Source organism: Bufo bufo, chromosome 2 (assembly GCF_905171765.1).
Source record: "Bufo bufo chromosome 2, aBufBuf1.1, whole genome shotgun sequence".
NCBI classification, from domain to species: domain Eukaryota; kingdom Metazoa; phylum Chordata; class Amphibia; order Anura; family Bufonidae; genus Bufo; species Bufo bufo.
The window spans coordinates 473549833-473569820 of record NC_053390.1 but is presented as its reverse complement, the minus strand read 5'-3'; the positions used below and the strand labels follow the sequence as shown (position 1 = coordinate 473569820).

Here is a 19988-nt window from a genome sequence, read left to right as displayed (position 1 = left end):
GAGAACTCCCCATTTTATAAGAATCTAATTCCAAAGGAAATTAATGAAATTAAAGTTTGAGTTATGAGGGGTAAATCAGAAGAGGCTAACCTGTCATATGGCTTAACCCATGGCAGGGATAGATTACACTACTTCCTCCAATTGTGCGTTGGGCTCAATGTGAAACTAATCCACTAGAACAAACGGAGGGTGGCCTGATGATATAAATCAAAATCAGGGAGACCTGCACCCCCTTTCAGTTTCAGTCTGGTCTTGTGACTGAGCTGCAGTTTTAAAGTCCCCCACACAAATTTCCTTATAGCACCATTTAAGCTTTTGAACAGAGTAAGAATAGGGATGATTTGGAAAGGGCACTAGAAAGAATTTCTCAATCTTGTACTCCAGTTTTTGTGCATAAAAGGCCCACATTCTGTCATTTTGCAGCAAACTTTGCAACTTTTTTGGCATTTTCCCAAAACCATTGCCAATACTGTATTACAAAAACAATGGGTGGGGCATAGGTGGAAGGGGGCAAGTCACAGGCAAGTTCCCCAGCTGCCCGACACATTTATAAATATATGCTCCAGAAAACTCCCACACATTACAACTAAAATCTATGCCTGTCATGCCCTGACCTGTGGGTGTTCTGAGATGATCTGTCAGAGTTGCTACACGTGACTCGATCTGACAGTGTGTTTTGTTTTGGGTCTGAACAGAATCCCACCTCCTATCAGGTGTGATTCATTTGGTCATTGGGGAGGCTATTTATTCCTCCCTCTCCCTATAGCCTTTGCGGGTTATACTTCTTCCTTGTTTGTGTGCTGGAAGTTTTGGTGGATTGTCTGCTCCAACTCATCTAAAGATATGTCCTTTTCCCTTTTCCCTTCTGTGTCTGTTTTTACTAGGCCCCTAGAGTGACGCTAGCTCCTTTGGTGGTTGAAGGAGCTGGTAGTCTCTTTCCCTTTTCCCTTCTACTGAGGGTCTGGTCCAGTGTGTTCTAGCTTAGGTACGTGGGCATGTGCATATCTACCATCGAGATATGCACATGGGCATAGCAGCGTAGGGAAAGTCTTTTAGGGATTGTTAGGAGGTGACCCCTTTATTCCCTAGTTTTTGGGGCCTAGTCAGTTGTTTTGTTTGCTATGCCGTTTCTCTTTTCCTTCCCTTATCTTACCTACCGTGACATTTATAACCCGCCCTACCGTCATTTTTTGCAAAATGGAGACTATTGATGCTTTGGTTGATTGCATGCAGGGATTGTCTTTGGAGGTAGCTGACCTCCGCAATTCAGGGGCACCGTGAGTACCTTGGCGTCTAGTGCTGTCGGAGGAAACCAGGTCTGCCTGGAACCTAAGGTCGCTCTCCCTGATAGGTTTTCCAGGGGAAGTGATAACTTTGTCCGGTTCAGGGAGTCCTGTAAATGATATTTTCATCTGCGTCCGATTTCATCTTGAGACGAAAAGAGAGTTGTGATTAATATTTCTCTGTTAAAAGGTGACGCTCAGTCCTGGGCTTTTTCTCTGCCGATCGGTTCTCAGTCCCTCCGGTCGGTGGATGAATTTTTCGGAGCCCTGGGTCTGATTTATGATGACCCTGACCGGGTCTCCATGGCTGAATCTAAGTTGCGCAGCTTGTGCCAGGGAGAACGTACTGCTGAGTCGTATTGTGCTGAATTTAGAAGATGGGCGACTGACTCGGAGTGGAATGATACTGCACTCCGTAGTCAGTTCTCTCAGGGGCTATCTGAGAGATTAAAAGTTGCCCTTGCATTTCATGAAAAACCTGATTCCTTGGAGACGGCCATGTCTTTGGCCGTACGGATTGATAGGCGTCTTAGGGAGAGATGCAAGATTACCTTCGGGCAGGGGGTACTGCCTGGTGGGGAATCAGTCCCTCCTGTCCCTCCGGGTACTCTGACACCTGAATTAGGGACTGGAGAGGAGCGTATGCAATTGGGTCAGGTTACTTCTTGCTCTGGTAATAGGAATTTTAGGAAGCTGAATAGACTGTGTTTATTCTGTGGTAAAGAAGGTAATTTCGTTAATGTGTGCCCTTATATTAAACCTCGAAGTGGTAATGAAAAACAAATAGGGGATTCCTTCAAAGAAAAAGAATAACTCCCTTACTCTTGGTAGTGTGAATGGGGAGTCAGAGCAGGCATATTTGTATCCTACCTGCAGTACCCGATTCCTCCTGCCAGCCATGGTGGCGCTAGACTCTGGAAATTTTGAGTGTTAAAGGTATTTGTTGACAGTGCCGCAGGGGTTAATCTTATTGATTTTAAGTTTGTTCAGAGTCATGGCTTTAAAACTTCCACATTAAGCAAAGAGATACCTGTGTTTGCTATAAATTCCGCCCCCCTCTCGCAAAGATGTCTAGCTCATATTGTTCAGGATATTCATTTGAAGGTGGGTGATTCTCATGTTGAGTTCATTTCTTGTTTTGCTATGAAAGGTTTACCTGCTCCGATGGTTCTGGGTTTACCATGGTTGATAAAACATAACCCTACCATTGACTGGAAAACAAGACAAATCAGGAATTGGAGTGAATTTTGTATGGACAACTGTCTTAGTGCCTCTATTTCAGGGAGGGTCACTAAGGTGTTGCCTCAGTTTCTTTCAGATTTTTCAGACGTATTCTCGGAGGGCGGAGCTCAGGAGTTGCCCCCTCACCGGGAGTATGATTGTCCGGTCAATCTTATCCCCGGAGCAAAATTGCCAAAATCTTGGTTATATAATCTTTCTCAACCCGAAAGAGTAGCTATGCGGGAGTACATTGCCGAGAGTTTGGCAAAGGGACATATTAGACCATCTAAGTCTCCTATGGTCGCTGGCTTCTTTTTCGTAAAGAAGAAGGACGGATCTCTTAGACCGTGCCTAGATTTCCGGGAACTGAATCTCATTACAGTCTGTGATCCTTATCCCCTTCCCTTGATTCAGGATCTTTTTGATCAGATTGTTGGTGCTAAGGTGTTTTCTAAATTGGATTTAAGAGGAGCTTATAATCTGATCAGAATCAGGGAAGGAGATGAGTGGAAAACGGCCTTCAATACTTTGAGAACCTAGTCATGCCCTTTGGTTTCACTAATGCTCCAGCAGTCTTTCAGCGCTTTATCAATGACATTTTTCATCATTTGGTGGGGAGGTTCGTGGTTATTTACCTCGATGACATACTAATTTACTCTCCTGATATGAAGACTCATCAGGATCATTTGAGACAAGTGTTATTGATCCTTCGGGAGAATAAATTGTATGCCAAGTTGGAAAAATGTGTGTTTGCTGTTCAGGAGCTGCCGTTTTTGGGGTACTTGCTTTCTGCCTCCGGTTTTCGTATGGATCCCGAAAAGGTCCATGCGGTACTGGAATGGGATCGGCCGGAGAATCAGAAAGCCCTGATGCGGTTTTTAGGATTTACTAATTACTACAGAAAGTTCATCCTGAATTAGTCCACCATTGTAAAACCTTTGACATATATGACTAGGAAGGGCGCTGACTTCTCTGTCTGGTCGGATGAGGCATTACAGGCTTTTTCTGCTATTAAGAAATGTTTTTCTTCTGCGCCCATTCTGATGCAACCTGATGTGTCTCAACCCTTTCATTGTGGAGGTTGATGCGTCAGAAGTGGGAGTTTGAGCAGTCTTGTTGCAGGGTCCCTCTCCTAGCAAATGGCGCCCGTGTGCTTTTTTCTCCAAGAAACTCTCGGCCGCCGAGAGAAATTATGTTATGATGTTGGGAATAGAGAGTTGTTGGCCATCAAATTGGCCTTTAAAGAGTGGCGCCATTGGCTAGAAGGGGCTACCTTTCCGATTACGGTATTTACTGACCATAAGAATCTTGCCTACCTGCAATCTCCAAAGCGTTTAAATCCTAGGCAGGCTAGATTGTCATTGTTTTTTACCAGGTTCAAATTTGTGGTCACCTATCGCCCTGGGATTAAAAACATCAAAGCGGATGCGTTGTCACATAGCTTTCTGGGGGGTGGGGGATTCGGAGGATCCCGCTCTGATTTTGGCTGATGGGGTGGTGGTTTCTTTACCCCGAGCTGTAGACGGAAGTGTTGGGGGCGCAAGAGGAGGCTCCTGATTCTTGTCCTCCAGGGAAGTTGTTTGCTCCTTCTGAACTGCGATACAAAGTGTTCAAGGAGCATCATGATACTGTCCTTGCGGGACATCCTGGAAGTAGATCCACTGTAGATCTTATTTCCCGGAGATTCTGGTGGCCTGGGTTGTGTAAAACCAGCAATCCCTTGCTGATTACTAGATTACATTTTCTGGCACACAGAACTGTAAAGATGCGCCATACTTATTAAGGCTACTTTCACACTTGCGGTATCGCTCCGGCCCCATTCACTATAATGAACGGCCGCAGCACAGCATACATGCCGAGAGGAGGCTGGAATAGAACTACAGCACGCTGCGTTTTTTGTCCAACCACCTCTTGGTATGCTTGCCGTGCTGCGGCCGAACCTCCAGCTTTCCCCCATTATAGTGAATGGGGCCGGAGCGGACTTCCGCCTAACTCTTAATAATTCTGGAGCATGATATGTCAGTGGAGTTTGTTGATAAGACTAGAGTAAGAGTCACCAGTCTTAATACATTCCTCCCACTGTCTTATGTTTGCTAAAAGCTCAAACTGTGTTCAAGTTATAAGTGTGCAAGACAAATATAATAATTTTAACAAAATAATAAATTCCAAGTTTTATGAACCTTTATTTTTAAACCAAGGAAGCATACTTACTGAATTTAAAATGCTAACAACACATACTTGAATGGTTTAGTGAAGGAAAAAGACTTCTCAACATGTGCAATATAATATTGTTCTTTCATATAATTCACTCACCGTGGCTTTGGGACTAGCTCCTCTTGAACAGGCGTCCATACAGACTCTGGATTGCGCTGCTCTTTAAACCGACCAGAGAATATCAAGGCCACCTGTTCCATGTCAAATGCACAGACGGCAGAGCCCTGTATACTGAAAAAAAAGGTAATTATTAGAGATGAGTAAATCGAAGTTGACGAAGTGGAATTCGATCCGAATTTCAGGAAAAATTCGACTCGCACCGAATCAGAATTTCCTCACGCTTCATAGTAACGAATCACATTTGTGATTGCTAAAATGACTGCTGCAAGTGTTAGGACAAGGACCAAAGAACTCTGGGAATGAGGGATCATCCACAATGCAATGCATGCAGCCAGCCAGCCCCTGTGATGTCACAGCCCTCCCTATAAATAGCCATCTTGGATTCAGCCATTTTCCAGTGTACTTAGTACAGGGAGAGACATTATCAGCCACTAGGGAAAGTGGTAGGAAAGGCTTTAAAACTGAATAGAAGTTCAGGGAAAGGTCATTAGAAATATAGGGAAAGGATAGGGAGGAATTATTCCACACTATAAGGCTGGGTTAACACGGGCGTTGCGGGAAAATGTGCGGGTGCGTTGCGGGAACACCCGCGACTTTTCCGCGTGAGTGCAAAACATTGTAATGCGTTTTGCACTCGCGTGAGAAAAATCGCACATGTTTGGTACCCAAACCCTTGGGATCGGTGTTCTGTAGATTGTATTATTTCCCCTTATAACATAGTTATAAGGGAAAATAATAGCATTCTGAATACAGAATGCATAGTAAACTAGCGCTGGAGGGGTTAAAAATAAATAAATAATAATTTAACTCACCTTAGTCCACTTGATCGCGTAGCCCGGCATCTCCTTCTGTCTCCTTTGCTGAACAGGACCTGTGGTGAGCATTAATTACAGGTAAAGGACCTTTGGTGATGTCACTCCGGTCATCACATGATCCATCACCAAGGTAAAAGATCATGTGATGGATCATGTGATGACCGGAGTGACGTCACCAAAGGTCCTTTACCTGTAAATAATGCTCACCACAGGTCCTGTTCAGCAAAGGAGACAGAAGGAGATGCCGGGCTACGCGATCAAGTGGACTAAGGTGAGTTAAATTATTATTATTTTTTTTTTAACCCTTCCAGTGCTATTGTACTATGCATTCTGTATTCAGAATGCTATTATTTTCCCCTATAACCATGTTATAAGGGAAAATAATAATGATCGGGTCTCCATCCCGATCGTCTCCTAGCAACCGTGCGTGAAAATCGCACCGCATTCGCACTTGCTTGCGGATGCTTGCGATTTTCACGCAACCCCATTCACTTCTATGGGACCTGCGTTGCGTGAAAAACGCAGAATATAGAGCATGCTGCGATTTTCACGCAACGCACAAGTGATGCGTGAAAATCACCGCTCATCTGAACAGCCCCATTAAAATGAATGGGTCTGGATTCAGTGCTGGGGCAATACGTTCACCTACCGCATTGCACCCGTGCGGAAATCTCGCCCGTGTGAACGCAGCCTAAAAGGACAACAGGGTCCAATAGGGGAGTGCACAGCCTGGGTAATAGGAGCAATCCTATTACACCTTGCTGCACTGACTGGGGATCCAAATTGCCATTATACTGCTGCTTTTAGGTTTGCAATACATGATACATGATAATTCCAGCAAACCTTGCTTGTTATTGGGGTGCAAGTGCTGTGCGATACAGCGATTAACAGGGTGATTATTACTAGGAAATATTTGTACATCCTATTAGCCGTTGTGCGGTGCAGTTATATGTTCTAAAACATTTTTTGGGGTGAAGTAGTGGAAAAAAGGGCTTATTTGCTGTTCAGTGGTGCAGTTATATGTTTTAAAGCCTTTTTAGTGATGTATTAGTGGGGGAAAAGGGCTTATTTGTCGTTGTGCAGTAAAGTTACAAAATTACAGCCTTTTTTGGGGTGTATTAGTAGAAAAAAAAGTATTATTAGCCTTTGTGCGGTGCAGTTATACAGTACAGACCAAAAGTTTGGACACACCTTCTCATTCAAAAATTCAGCAGTGCAGTTATATGTTCTAAAGCCTTTCTTGTGGTGTATTAGTGGGGATAAAAAGGCTTGTTAACTGTTGTGCGCTGAAGTAACAAAATTATAGCCTTTCTTGGGGTGTATTATTGGAATAAAAGGGCTTATTTGCCATTCAGCAGTGCAGTTATATATTCTAAAGCCTTTTTTGGGGCTATTAGTGGAAAAAAAGGGCTTATTTGCAGTTCAACGGTGCAATTATATGTTCTAAAGCCTTTCTTGGGGTGTATTAGTGGGGGGAAAAGGGCTTATTTTCCGTTGTGCGGTGAAGTGTCAAAAATACAGCCTTTTTTGGGGTGTATTAATGGAAAAAAAGTCTTATTAGCCATTCAGCGGTGCAATTATATGTTCTGAAGCCTTTTTTGGAGTGTATCAGTAGAAAAAAAGGGCTTATTAGCCTTTGTGCAGTGAACTGACAAAATTACAGCCTTTTTTGGGGTGTATTAGTGGGAAAAAAAAGTCTTATTAGCCGTTGTGCGGTGAAGTAACAAAATTACAGCTTTTTTTGGGGGTGTATTAATTTCCTATTTATTTATTTGGTCTAACAGTAGGTCAGACTGAGAAGTGGCAGAACCTGCACAGGGGAGGGGCAGAGTCCTAAATGTTTCTGGTGCAGGCGCAGGTTGCAGTAGATTAAGGGGGCATGGCAGCAGGGGTCACTTCGAGAGGCCTGAGTTCCTGGTGTCATCTAGCGGTCTTGTCTCAACCAGCAACCCAGCGGTGCTTGAATGTTTGACTCAAACACCCTCAGCCAAGAGTCGGTGGGTTCGTCAGACTCAACCCTTAGTTGGCATGGCCCAGGAGCAGGCCTTGTGCCCTGACCTATCCTCAACCTGCCTCTGCCGTTTTCTGTTCCCTCAGCTAGACATGTATTATGATGTGGGCTCAGTTCCACTATACAGCGAGAACAAGCTACTAGAGCACAGTCAGCAGCTACTGCCCAGCCAAGATCTGGAGGAGACATAGTTACATAGTTAATACGGTTGAAAAAAGACAAACGTCCATCAAGTTCAACCAAGGGATAAGTGGACGCGAATCCCAGAAGGAAGTGAGACTCAGATTTCTACACGTTTTCATAAATATTTATGTTTTTTACTTTTAAGAATTCGTCTAAACCCTTTTTGAAACTGTCCACTGTTCCTGCTGTGACCACGTCCTGAGGAAGTCTATTCCACAGATTCACAGTTCTTAAAGTAAAGAAGCTTTGACGCTTCTGGAGACTGAACTTTTTCTTCTTTTTTTTGTAAATTCTTTATTTATGAGATTTTCAATAAAGAAAAAGTAGACAACAAACTAGTACATTTTTTTCAAGTACAAATAAGGCAAATAGTACATTTACAGGAGCTCAAATGGACAATCCCCACTTAAATCACCACAAAAAATGTCTCCAAAATTGCTGGTAATTCTTAATAAGGTAACTGATCGGTGACTGCAGTAAACCACAACAAATCACAGAATATTTTTAAGGAGTGTTGTAAACCTATGAAGCACAGGCATTGCTATTAGTGAGGAATGGTTAGACTATCAGCCTTAGGTCTCAAGTATTGATTGTACTATCAACTGATAAAAGAAAAGAAAAGAAAGAAATAACATAAAACACAACAGACGGAAGGGTCTGAGACAGATCTTTATGACCTGGATGTATAAACATATTTAGATATTATATCAGTTCTCACAGGTACACAACCTCGGGTATATGAGTATGAGATACGACTGGATATATTTGTTCCGTGTATGGGCCCTACATGAGACGGAAACAGAGGAGATGATTGTTCCAATAGTGGTTCACCTAAAGGAGGAGAGGGGGTGTCAAATCTGCTCCCTATAGAGTCAAAAGTGAATGAACAAACCCTAGAAACATATGGACAAGGGTTAAATCTTCCCGTGTTCTCTATAGAAATTCAACCACGGCTGCCAAGTTTTTAAAAAACCTTTCCTGTTGCCCCTTTCCCAACCCAGCATTTCCTCCATAAGACATATTTGGTGGATTTTATCCAACCACTCTTTAATGGTGGGAGGTTCAGAGTTTTTCCACTTGGTAGGAACAATGTACTTGGCAGCTGAGATCATATGCGTGGCCAAATTTCTAGTTGAGGGTCTGAGATCTCTCTGTGGAAGCCATAACAGAACTAGTGTTGGGGTCAATGAGACGTGAGAGCCACAGACCTTATTAATGATATGTTCTACCTCTGTCCAGAATTTTGAGATATTTTTACAAGACCACCATATGTGGGAGATGGAACCCCGTTCTTCCTGGCATCTCCAACACTTATCTAAAGGGGAGAGGTGTGCTCTGAATAGGAAGTCTGGAGTTTTGTACCACCTAGATAGTATTTTAAAAGAGTTTTCCTGGATGCGTATACATTTTGAGAATCCGTGAGTGTTTTAAAATGACTCTAACTTCTTCCCTTGAGAAAGAAGTCTGTAGCTCTCCCTCCCATGCCCTTAAATAAGTTGGCTTCTCAGGCGCAGAGTTCAATATTAGTTGGGAATATAGTTTTGAGAGAATCTTAGGAGGGGATTCGGCAATAGGGTGTAATTTTCAAGCCAAGTGGGGTCAACATGAGCATTAGTGTGTGAGTTCTTATACTTTTTACAGCAGATTTCGACATCTCACTCAGACAGAACTGATCTCAAATGTCCAGGTATGAGGCTTTGGACTTTTTTAAGGAATTCTGAGAGATCTGTGGATTTAATCAGGTCAGATATCCTAAGTTCAGTTAGATAATACCATGCTCTATGGGAGTCACTTTTGTCTGTATTAAGGAAAAAGGGGAGAACAGACAGGAGGGCTATAGGTGATAATTTGGAAGCAGACATTGATAGGGCCTCGGATTTTCCACAGTATTGGAATAAGCAGCGTGTTAGGGCACTAATGGGGGGTTTACCTTTTTTAGTACGTGTGTTAACCCAAAGACGATGACAGGCGTCTTCACCTAGCAGAGCTTTCTCCAATTCAACATGTAGGGCCTTATTGTGGGGTCTAGCTAACTCAATCCACCGTTCCCACTGAATAGCGTGGAGATAACATTGTAAATCGGGCAGGGATAAACCTCCAGTATTAGTTTTCCTAATAAGCAAAGAGTATGCTAAACGTGGTTTTCTATTGGACCAAAGGAAATTACTAAATAAAGTGCGAAAATCCGAGAGATATCTGCACGATAAAGGGATTGGTACACACCTTAAAATATATAAAATCTGTGGCAGGACATAGGTTGATACAAGGTTTTTCTTTCCCAACCATGAAAGAAAGGGGAGTTTGATCGAAGCTAGGAAGGATTTAATTTTATTGAATAGGGGGACGTAATTAAGCCTGAAAAGATGCAGGGGATTAGCTGGAGCCATAATTCCCAAGTGTTTAATTGCCTCCTTTGGCCATTGAAAGGAAGTGCATGATTTGATCTCCGCCATATGCCTATCCGGGGCTGTTACATTCAGTATTTCAGATTTGTCATAATTGACTTTGAAGTTAGAGATTTCTCCAAAGTCTGAGAAGATTTTGATCACTTCTGGGATAGCATCTTTAGGGTTTGTTATGAAGAGAAGCAGGTCATCCGCAAAGGCTGCTAGAGAATGAGTTCTTCCATTCACTTTAAGGCCTTTAATAGCCTCAGAGGTTCTCAATTTGCAAAGCAGCATCTCTAGGGATAAGATTAATAATGCTGGAGAGAGAGGACAGCCCTGTCTTGTCCCGTTGGTGATGTTATAGGGGGTGGGGAAGGGTGCCATTAATAAGTACCTTAGCAGAAGGACGAGAATAAAGTGAGAATATGGCCGAGATAAACAAGGGAGGGAAGCCGAAGTGGTGTAGTGCCCTATCTATAAAAGCCCAATTTACCCTATCGAATGCTTTTTCAGCATCAGTACCTAAAAGTGTTAGGGGGATCTTATGTTTTTTCGCATAATATATGGCATGTAGGACCCTGCTCACATTATGTTTACCTTCACGACCCTTTACAAAGCCTACCTGTTCTTCACCGATAAGCTTAGGGAGAAACTTTGCTATTCTTTGACTGAGAAGTTTGGCCCATAGTTTAACATCGACATTAAGCAGGGAGATTGGTCTATAACTACTGCATTTAGTGGGATCTTTCCCATCTTTAGGAAAAACTGTTATATGGGCGATTAGTGATTGTGGTGGAAGGGGTTGGCCATTTACAGTGGCAAGAAAAAGTATGTGAACCCTTTGGAATGATATGGATTTCTGCACAAATTGGTCATAAAATGTGATCTGATCTTCATCTAAGTCCCAAAAATAGACAATCACAGTCTGCTTAAACTAATAAGACACAAATAATTAAATGTTACCATGTTTTATTGAACACACCATGTAAACATTCACAGTGCAGGTGGAAAAAGTATGCGAACCCCTATACTAATGACATCTCCAAGAGCTAATAAAAGTGAGGTGTCAGCCAACTGGAGTCCAATCAATGAGATGAGATTGGAGGTGTTGGTTACAGCTGCCCTGCCTTATAAAAAACACACACCAGTTCTGGGTTTGCTTTTCACAAGAAGCATTGCCTGATGTGAATGATGCCTCACACAAAAGAGCTCCCAGAAGACCTATGATTAAGAATTGTTGACTTGCATAAAGCTGGAAAGGGTTATAAAAGTATCTCCAAAAGGGTTGCTGTTCATCAGTCCACGGTAAGACAAATTGTCTATAAATGGAGAATTTTCAGCACTGCTGCTACTCTCCCTAGGAGTGGCCGTCCTGTAAAGATGACTGCAAGAGCACAGCACAGACTGCTCAATGAGGTGAAGAAGAATCCTAGAGTGTCAGCTAAAGACTTACAGAAGTCTCTGGCATATGCTAACATCCCTGTTAGCGAATCTACGATACGTAAAACACTAAACAAGAATGGATTTCATGGGAGGATATAACAGAGGAAGCCACTGCTGTCCAAAAAAACATTGCTGCACATTTACAGTTTGCACAAGAGCACCTGGATGTTCCACAGCAGTACTGGAAAAATATTCTGTGGACAGATGAAACCAAAGTGGAGTTGTTTGGAAGAAACACACAACACTATGTGTGGAGAAAGAGGCACAGCACACCAACATCAAAACCTCATCCCAACTGTGAGGTATGGTGGTGGGGGCATCATGGGTTGGGGCTGCTTTGCTGCGTCAGGGCCTGGACGGATTGCTATCATCGAAGGAAAAATGAATTCCCAGGTTTATCAAGACATATTGCAGGAGAACTTAAGGCCATTTGTCCACCAGCTGAAGCTCAACAGAAGATGGGTGTTGCAACAGGACAACGACCCAAAGCATAGAAGTAAATCAACAACAGAATGGCTTAAACAGAAGAAAATCTGCCTTCTGGAGTGGCCCAGTCAGAGTCCTGACCTCAACCCGATTAAGATGCTGTGGCATGACCTCAAGAAAGCGACTCACACCAGACATCCCAAGAATATTGCTGAACTGAAACAGTTCTGTAAAGAGGAATGGTCAAGAATTACTCCTGACCGTTGTGCACGTCTGATCTGCAACTACAGGAAACGTTTGGTGGAAGTTATTGCTGCCAAGGGAAGGTTCAACCAGTTATTAAATCCAAGGGTTCAGATACTTTTTCCACCTGCACTGTGAATGTTTACATGGTGTGTTCAATAAAAACACGGCAACATTTAATTCTTTGTGTGTTATTAGTTTAAGCAGACTGTGATTGTCTATTGTTGTGACTTAGATCAGATCACATTTTATCACCAATTTGTGCAGAAATCCATATAATTCCAAAGGGTTCACATACTTTTTCTTGCAACTGTAAAAGGGAATTACATAAGTCTACCAATTGTGGTAAAATGTTTTTAAATTTTTTATAGTACACTATGGGTAGCCTGTCGGGTCTTTGGCATTTCCCCGAAGGGATACTCGCCAATACCTCCGCCACTTCCTCTTCTGTGATTGGGGAGAGTAGCATGACCTTTTCATCATCTTTTAGGGTCAGGATTTTAACAGTTTCCAGAAAAGTGTTTATCTTGGCAATTGTATGGTTTGGGTCCTCAGATTTTAAGTTATAGAGAGAGGAGTAGAACCTAGCAAATTCTTCAGCTATTGCCGGGGGAATGGTTAACTGGTGACCTTTGTCTGGTTTGATGCTAGAGATAAAAGCCTTCTCTCTTTGCCCTTTGATCATCTGTGACAAGAGTTTAGAACCCCTATCTCCATGAATATAGAACTTGTATTTAGCTGACCTAAGAGCTTTGGCCGATTTGATGTTTAATAGATCTTTCAATTGGCTTCTTAGCTTAAGAATATCCTTGTAGTGTGTTTCTGTGGGGTTACACTTATTAACATTCTCGAGGGCAGAGATTTGGGCTAAGATGGAATCTATTTGAGCTGATCTTTGCTTGCGCACCCAGGACCCCAGGGAGATAAGTTCCCCTCTAATAAATGCCTTATGGGATTCCCATATCATGGCTTTATCTATCGAGGGGGTGTTATTTAGTTCAAAGAAGGTTTTAAGTTTTCCCTCTAGTTTATCTCTGTCTCTTTCATTTTCTAAAAGGGTTTCATTGAGTCTCCACGACCACTCCCTAGGGGGAGGCCTTTCAGCTGGATCACCAAAGAGACAGGGGCGTGGTCAGATATTGTGATCTGTCCAATAGTGTAGGATTTAAGCCTCTCTAGTACATGGTTAGATACAAACAAGTAGTCTAGACGCTGGTAGGACCTATGGACCGCTGAGAAAAACGTATAGTCCCTGTCTCCAGGGTGAGCCAGCCTCCAGACATCCGTTATCTGATGAGCAGATAGTGCCCTACGAAGTTTGCGAAGTTGTGTAGTGGAATATTTGGTGACAATGGACGTGGAGTCTATAGGGTGGTCCAGCACCAAGTTGAGATCACCCCCTAGAATCAATATTCGTCTCTGAATTCTTGTAGGGAGCTTAACATCTTAATTAGCCTGGGTATTTGTTTGGAATTAGGGGCATAAACATTAACTAAGGTCAGTTTATTACCAAAAAGCGTACCCTTGAGGAACATATATCTGCTCTCAGGATCTATGTACTGTGCTTGGAGTTGAAAAGGGATATTGGCACCTATTCCAATAGAAACTCCTCTGGAGACCGAGGAGTGGGTGCTATGGAACCATTTAGTATAGTGTCTGGAAGAGAGGACCGGAATATGGTTGTGCCTAAAGTGCGTCTCCTGCAGAAACAGCAGGTCTGCCCTCTCTCTCCTAAGCATTTGGAAGACCTGACTTCTCTTTTGGGGGACATTGAGCCCATTCACGTTAAGAGATATTACCTTTAATGGATCCATTAGGTATGAGTGGTTGCAAAGCAGCGGAGGAGAATACATCCCAGTGAGGAAGATGTTCCTAGACACCAGACCCGTCTTGAAGAACTATGTACAGGGTGAGTAAATACAAAATTGAGCATGTTGAACACTCTGTTGAAACCCAACAGAGTAAATACCTCTTGTAAGGGGGGGGGGAGTACAGAGAGGTGAGAGTGGAAGAACACTCTGGGGGAGAAGATGGGGGTACACAGAAATATACTGGAGAAGAGCAGATTAGGGGTAAAGCGAGGGAGGAGAACTGTGAAGTACACAAAGCCTGTGTGAGCTCCACAGCACATGCTTGTTGAGACAATCCAGGAGCAGAGGGGGAGGAAGCAGTTAAAGCATAATTATCATCCAATAATTGCCTCCCCCGCTACTCCCAGCGTCAAGGCTGCGGGTCCCCACATAGTTAAAAGCTTATAAGACAATTAGGTTTATGGGAATTACAGCTAGTAAAGCGCAGTGGGGAGAATAACCCAGGTATATATCTATCAGGCAATAGAGACCTAGTACAAGTTAACCTATACGATCCTCTAACCAAAGGAAAGGGTAATAGGACTCAGTAATCCACCATTATTCCACCACTGCCCCTCCAACCAGAGCCAGACAGACCTAGAGATTAAAGGAATTATAAGATCGCTCAAAGTCGAGATCTGGCTAGCCCGGGACGGGTACATGTAAGAGAGAAAAGAAAGCAATCCCTTATCACATCACAGCTAAAGTGGCATAGAATATAGGGGAGATGTGAGAGGGTTAAGAAGGCAATGGCGGTAATTAGGACTTATGAAACATCAGAGTACGACAGCAAGTGTAAAACATACAGAATAAACTTGAATAGAACATAACAAATGCTCGAACTAAGACCATGTTACTGGCCTTGTACCTCAAGAGAGGATGAGAAGAAGGTGAAAAGGTAAAATAATAAACTGTCCTCAAGTTGTCACAGCCAGACAGTTGAGAAGCTCTGACAGGAGCCTTTCAGATCCTCCGCCTTGAATTTCTTTGTTTTGGTTTAGTTTCTCATCTCGTTAGTCTATCTCAGCTGTCATGCTGTTGGACTGATTACTGCCCTTTAAGTTCCTCCCCAGAATGCAGTAGTGTGCGGCTTATACAACTTCCTGGAGTGTGTGTGCATGCTGTTCCTTGTTCCCAGTCCACAGTCCCCAGTCGTCTGCAAGATAAGTTCTGTTTATGATTTTCTGTTTTCTGGATCCAGGTGACCCCGACTCCCTCCGTGTCTGTGTAGGGAGCCGGTGGTCGTGTCCCCTCACTATTGTAGGGTCTTCAGGTGTAAGATAGTCTAGGTACGTGGATATGCGCTCATCCACCTTTGGGGTGGTCGCATAGGCAGAGCAATAAGGGAGAGCGGCAGGTCTCTTGCAGGGGTCTCCCCTTTTGTTCCTTAGTTGTGGATCCAGTGAGTCATTGTTTATATTATTGTCTTGTTTCCTGTACACCATCCGTAACATTATAAGCCGCCAAAACCGTCTCAAGCATGGATCCGGTTTCACTTTTGGCTGAGCGCTTCCAGGGTCTTTCATTGGAGGTAGCTGATCTCCGTAAGACTTTTTCTCCGTTTCAAGTGACCGGTTCAGCTTGCGTTCATGGAGTTTGTTCTGAGCCTAAGATCTCGCTCCCGGATACGTTTTCCGGGGGTAGTGAGTATTTTGTGCGTTTTAGAGAGGCTTGCAAACTCCATTTTCGCCTTCTTCCCCATTCCTCTGGTGATGAAAAATGGAGGGTAGGGATCATTATATCGCTGCTCAGGGGTAACGCTCAATCCTGGGCCTTTTCGCTGCCGGAGGGGGCACGGTCCCTCCGTTCAGTGGATGAATTCTTTTTAGCCCTGGGTCAGATATATGATGATCCGGATCGTATTGCTCTGGCAGTCTAGACTACGTCTGTTATGCCAGGGTAAACAATCCGCAGAGATATACTGCTCAGAATTTCGGAGATGGGCAGCTGATACTGGTTGGAATGATGCTGCACTCCGAAGTCAATTTTGCCATGGTCTTTCAGAGAGATTGAAAGATGCATTTGCCTTTCATGAGAGACCTACCTCCTTGGATTCTGCTATGTCTCAGGCCGTTCGTATTGACAGGCGTCTTAGAGAGAGAGGAGAGATCTCTCCTTCCTGTCATACTCAGTCCCGGGACAGTGCAGCGGTCTCTTTCTGTGCACAGGGGTCTCAGTCGCTGTCAGCCCCTTCTGAGCAGGAGCCCATGCAGCTGGGGTTGATTGCCTCTGACGATAGAAGATTCAGCCCGCATGGGAGGGTTTGTTTTTGTTGTGGAGGTATAAATCATTTGGCAAATGTTTGTCCCTCTAGGAGATTCAGGCAGTTTTCTGGGAGTAATAAAGAAACTAAAAGGAAAAAATCTTTTAAAAATGTTCCGTCTGTTACTATTGGCAGGGTTGAGGCGGAAATTGAAGGTTTTCCGTTTGCTTATAGTTCCCGTTTTGTCCTGCCTGCTAGGGTGGCGCTAGAGAGCAAAAGCATTTTTTGTGAGATTTTTGTGGATAGTGGAGCAGCTGTCAATCTCATTGATAATCAATTTGCAATAACTCATGGTTTCCAGGTATGCACTTTGGGAAAGGATATTCCTGTTTTTGCTATTGATTCCGCTCCACTTTCTCAGAAATCATTAAAGGGCATAGTTCACAATATCCGTTTAATTGTCAGTGATGCTCATGTTGAGGATGTGTCATGTTTCGTCCTTAGCGGTTTGCCTACTCCTCTAGTGTTGGGGCTACCCTGGCTCACTAAACATAACCCCACCATTGATTGGCAAGCGAGGCAAATAAATGGTTGGAGTGACTTTTGCAGAGAGAATTGCCTCATGACATCTGTTTCTGAGGTTTCTACTAAGACTGTACCATCTTTCCTCTCTGAATTTTCGGATGTCTTCTCTGAGAGTGGAGTTCAGGATTTGCCCCCGCACAGGGAGTACGATTGCCCTATTAATCTCATCCCAGGCGCCAAGCTGCCTAAATCTCGTTTATACAATCTTTCCCAACCTGAGAGGGTCGCTATGCGTGCTTATATCTCTGAGAGTCTGAGAAAAGGACACATACGACCCTCTAAGTCACCTGTTGCCGCTGGTTTTTTCTTTGTTAAGAAAAAAGATGGTTCTTTAAGACCTTGTCTGGATTTCAGGGAGCTAAACAGTATCACTATTCGTGACCCTTATCCGCTTCCTCTGATCCTGGACCTGTTTAACCAGGTTGTTGGGGCTAAAGTCTTTTCCAAATTAGACCTAAGAGGGGCATACAACCTGGTCAGGGTCAGAGAAGGAGACGAATGGAAGACGGCTTTCAATACCCCTGAGGGCCATTTTGAGAATTTGGTTATGCCTTTTGGTTTGATGAATGCCCCAGCCGTTTTTCAGCATTTCGTGAACAGCATTTTTTATCATTTAATGGGAAAATTTGTATTAGTGTATTTGGATGACATTTTGATTTTTTCTCCTGATTTCAAGACTCATAAGGAACATTTACGTCAGGTCTTGCTCATCCTGCGGGAGAATAAATTATACGCAAAACTGGAAAAATGTGTGTTTGCGGTTCCAGAAATTCAATTTCTGGGGTTTCTTCTCTCCGCTTCTGGTTTTCGCATGGACCCCGAGAAGGTCCGAGCTGTGCTTGAGTGGGAGCTTCCTGAGAATCAGAAGGCGCTGATGCGTTTTTTGGGCTTTGCCAATTATTACAGGAAATTTTTTTTGAATTATTCCTCTGTTGTTAAACCACTCACTGATATGACCAGAAAGGGGGTAGATTTTTCTTCCTGGTCGGTAGAGGCGCGTAAGGCCTTTTCTAATATCAAGGAGAGTTTTGCTTCCGCTCCCATCCTGGTACAACCTGATATTTCGTTACCCTTCATAGTTGAGGTTGATGCTTCTGAGGTAGGGGTGGGTGCGGTCTTGTCTCAGGGTTCCTCTCCTGCCAAATGGCAACCGTGTGCCTTTTTCTCAAAGAAACTCTCCTCCGCAGAGAGAAATTATGATGTGGGAGATAGGGAATTGTTGGCCATCAAGTTGGCTTTTAAAGAATGGCGCCTGTGGCTAGAGGGAGCCAGACACCCTATTACCGTGTTTACCGTGTTTACTGACCATAAAAATCTGGCCTACTTGGAGTCAGCCAAGCGTCTGAACCCGAGACAGGCCAGATGGTCTTTGTTCTTTTCAAGGTTTAATTTTGTTGTCACGTTCCGCCCTGGGGTTAAGAATGTGAAGGCACGTTGTTTTCCAGGAGGTGGGAATTTTGAAGACCCGGGTCCCATTTTGGCTGAAGGTGTGGTGGTCTCTGCTCTTTTTCCTGAATTGGAGGCAGAGGTGCAGGCAGCCCAGTCAGAGGCTCCTGATCTTTGTCCTCCTGGGAGGTTGTTTGTGCCTCTCGCTTTGAGACACAAGATTTTTAAGAAACACCACGATACGGTCCTTGCTGGGCACCCGGGGGCAAGAGCCACACTGGATCTCATCGCTCAGAGATTCTGGTGGCCTGCGTTTCGTAAGTCGGTTGAGGGTTTTGTGGCAGCTTGCGAGACTTGCGCTCGTGCCAAAGTCCCTCATTCACGACTGTTAAGGAGGACATCAGTGACATGCAGACAGTACTCAATGATGATGTAGCCGATCGCAATTGGGAGCCGGGTGCAGAAGGGGCTTCATCATCATCGGGAGAAGAGGGTCGCAGCTTGTGCGTGAGGCAGCGGCGGAGCCAGCAAGTTGGTAGAGTGGCTGGGAGTGAGCAGGGTGGTAGCAGTGGGAGGTCAGGAACAAAAACGTGCCCAGATTAGACCATCCGCTTTGCAGGAGCCTACCTGCCCGGAAAGTAATGGTGCAGGGGTTCACGGAGGCAGCGGCTGTAGCAGTCAGTCAGTGCAGAGTGTTGGTGGTAAAATCACCTACTCGGCGGAGTGGCAGTTTTTTGTTATGCCGCTGGAGGAGGTGAACATGGCCATTTGCCGAATCTGTGGGCAGAATGTGAAACGTGGCCAGGGTGCCAATGTTGGCACCACGACCCTGCATCAACATATGCAGCGTCACCATAAAGTGGCCTGGGAGAACCGTGGCTCGATGTGGTGGTCCAACCGCTGCATCACCCAGTGGCACACAACTGATTTCAGGCAGTCATTTCTCCACCACCTCAGCCGAAGGGAGCTGCAGGGGCTGTCTTTGGAGGTAGCTGACCTCTGCACAACCGTCTCGCAGATCCAGAGACCACAGGCTGCTGGTCCTAGTGGTGGTTACGAGGCCTGTCTCGAGCCTAATGTTGCCCCCCGGACAGATTTTATGTGGTGATAATTTCATTTTGTTTAGGGAGGCATGCAAATTGTATTTTAGGCTATGTCCACACTCATCTAGGGGATGAGATTCAGAGAGTTGGTGTGGTTATTTTGTTGCTTAAAGAGGACGCTCAGTCATGGGCCTTTTCTCTGCCGGCCGGATTGTAGTCTCTCCGGTCGGTGGATGAATTTTTCAAAGCTCTGGGTCTCCTCTATGATGACCCGGATCGGACCTCCCTGGCCGAGAGCAATGTACGTGGCCTTCGTCAGGGACAGTGTTCTGTTGAGATCTATTGCTCTGAGTTTAGGAGGTGGGCTACGGATACTGAGTGGAACGATTCGGCTCTCCATAGTCAGTTTTGTCAGGGATTATCAGAGAGGCTAAAGAACTCTTTGGAGTGTCTCTGGAAGCCGCTATGTCTCTTGTTCTACGCATTGATAGACGCCTGAGACAGAGATCTAGGGGCCCCACTCTCAGGATGTACTATCACATAACGTATCGTCTTGCTCTGACACTTTGGGTGAA

The 19988-nt window shown here is 44.3% G+C and overlaps 1 protein-coding gene across 1 annotated transcript in view; it reads right to left on the bottom strand.

The window, feature by feature from the left end:
* SEMA6B (semaphorin 6B) overlaps positions 1–19988 on the bottom strand; it is an 808975-nt gene that overhangs the window by 191724 nt on the left and 597263 nt on the right. Inside the window, exon 10 of the mRNA XM_040419828.1 lies at positions 4818–4949. Coding sequence (XP_040275762.1) covers positions 4818–4949 — 132 coding nt within the window. The remainder of the gene's footprint in view (positions 1–4817; positions 4950–19988) is intronic.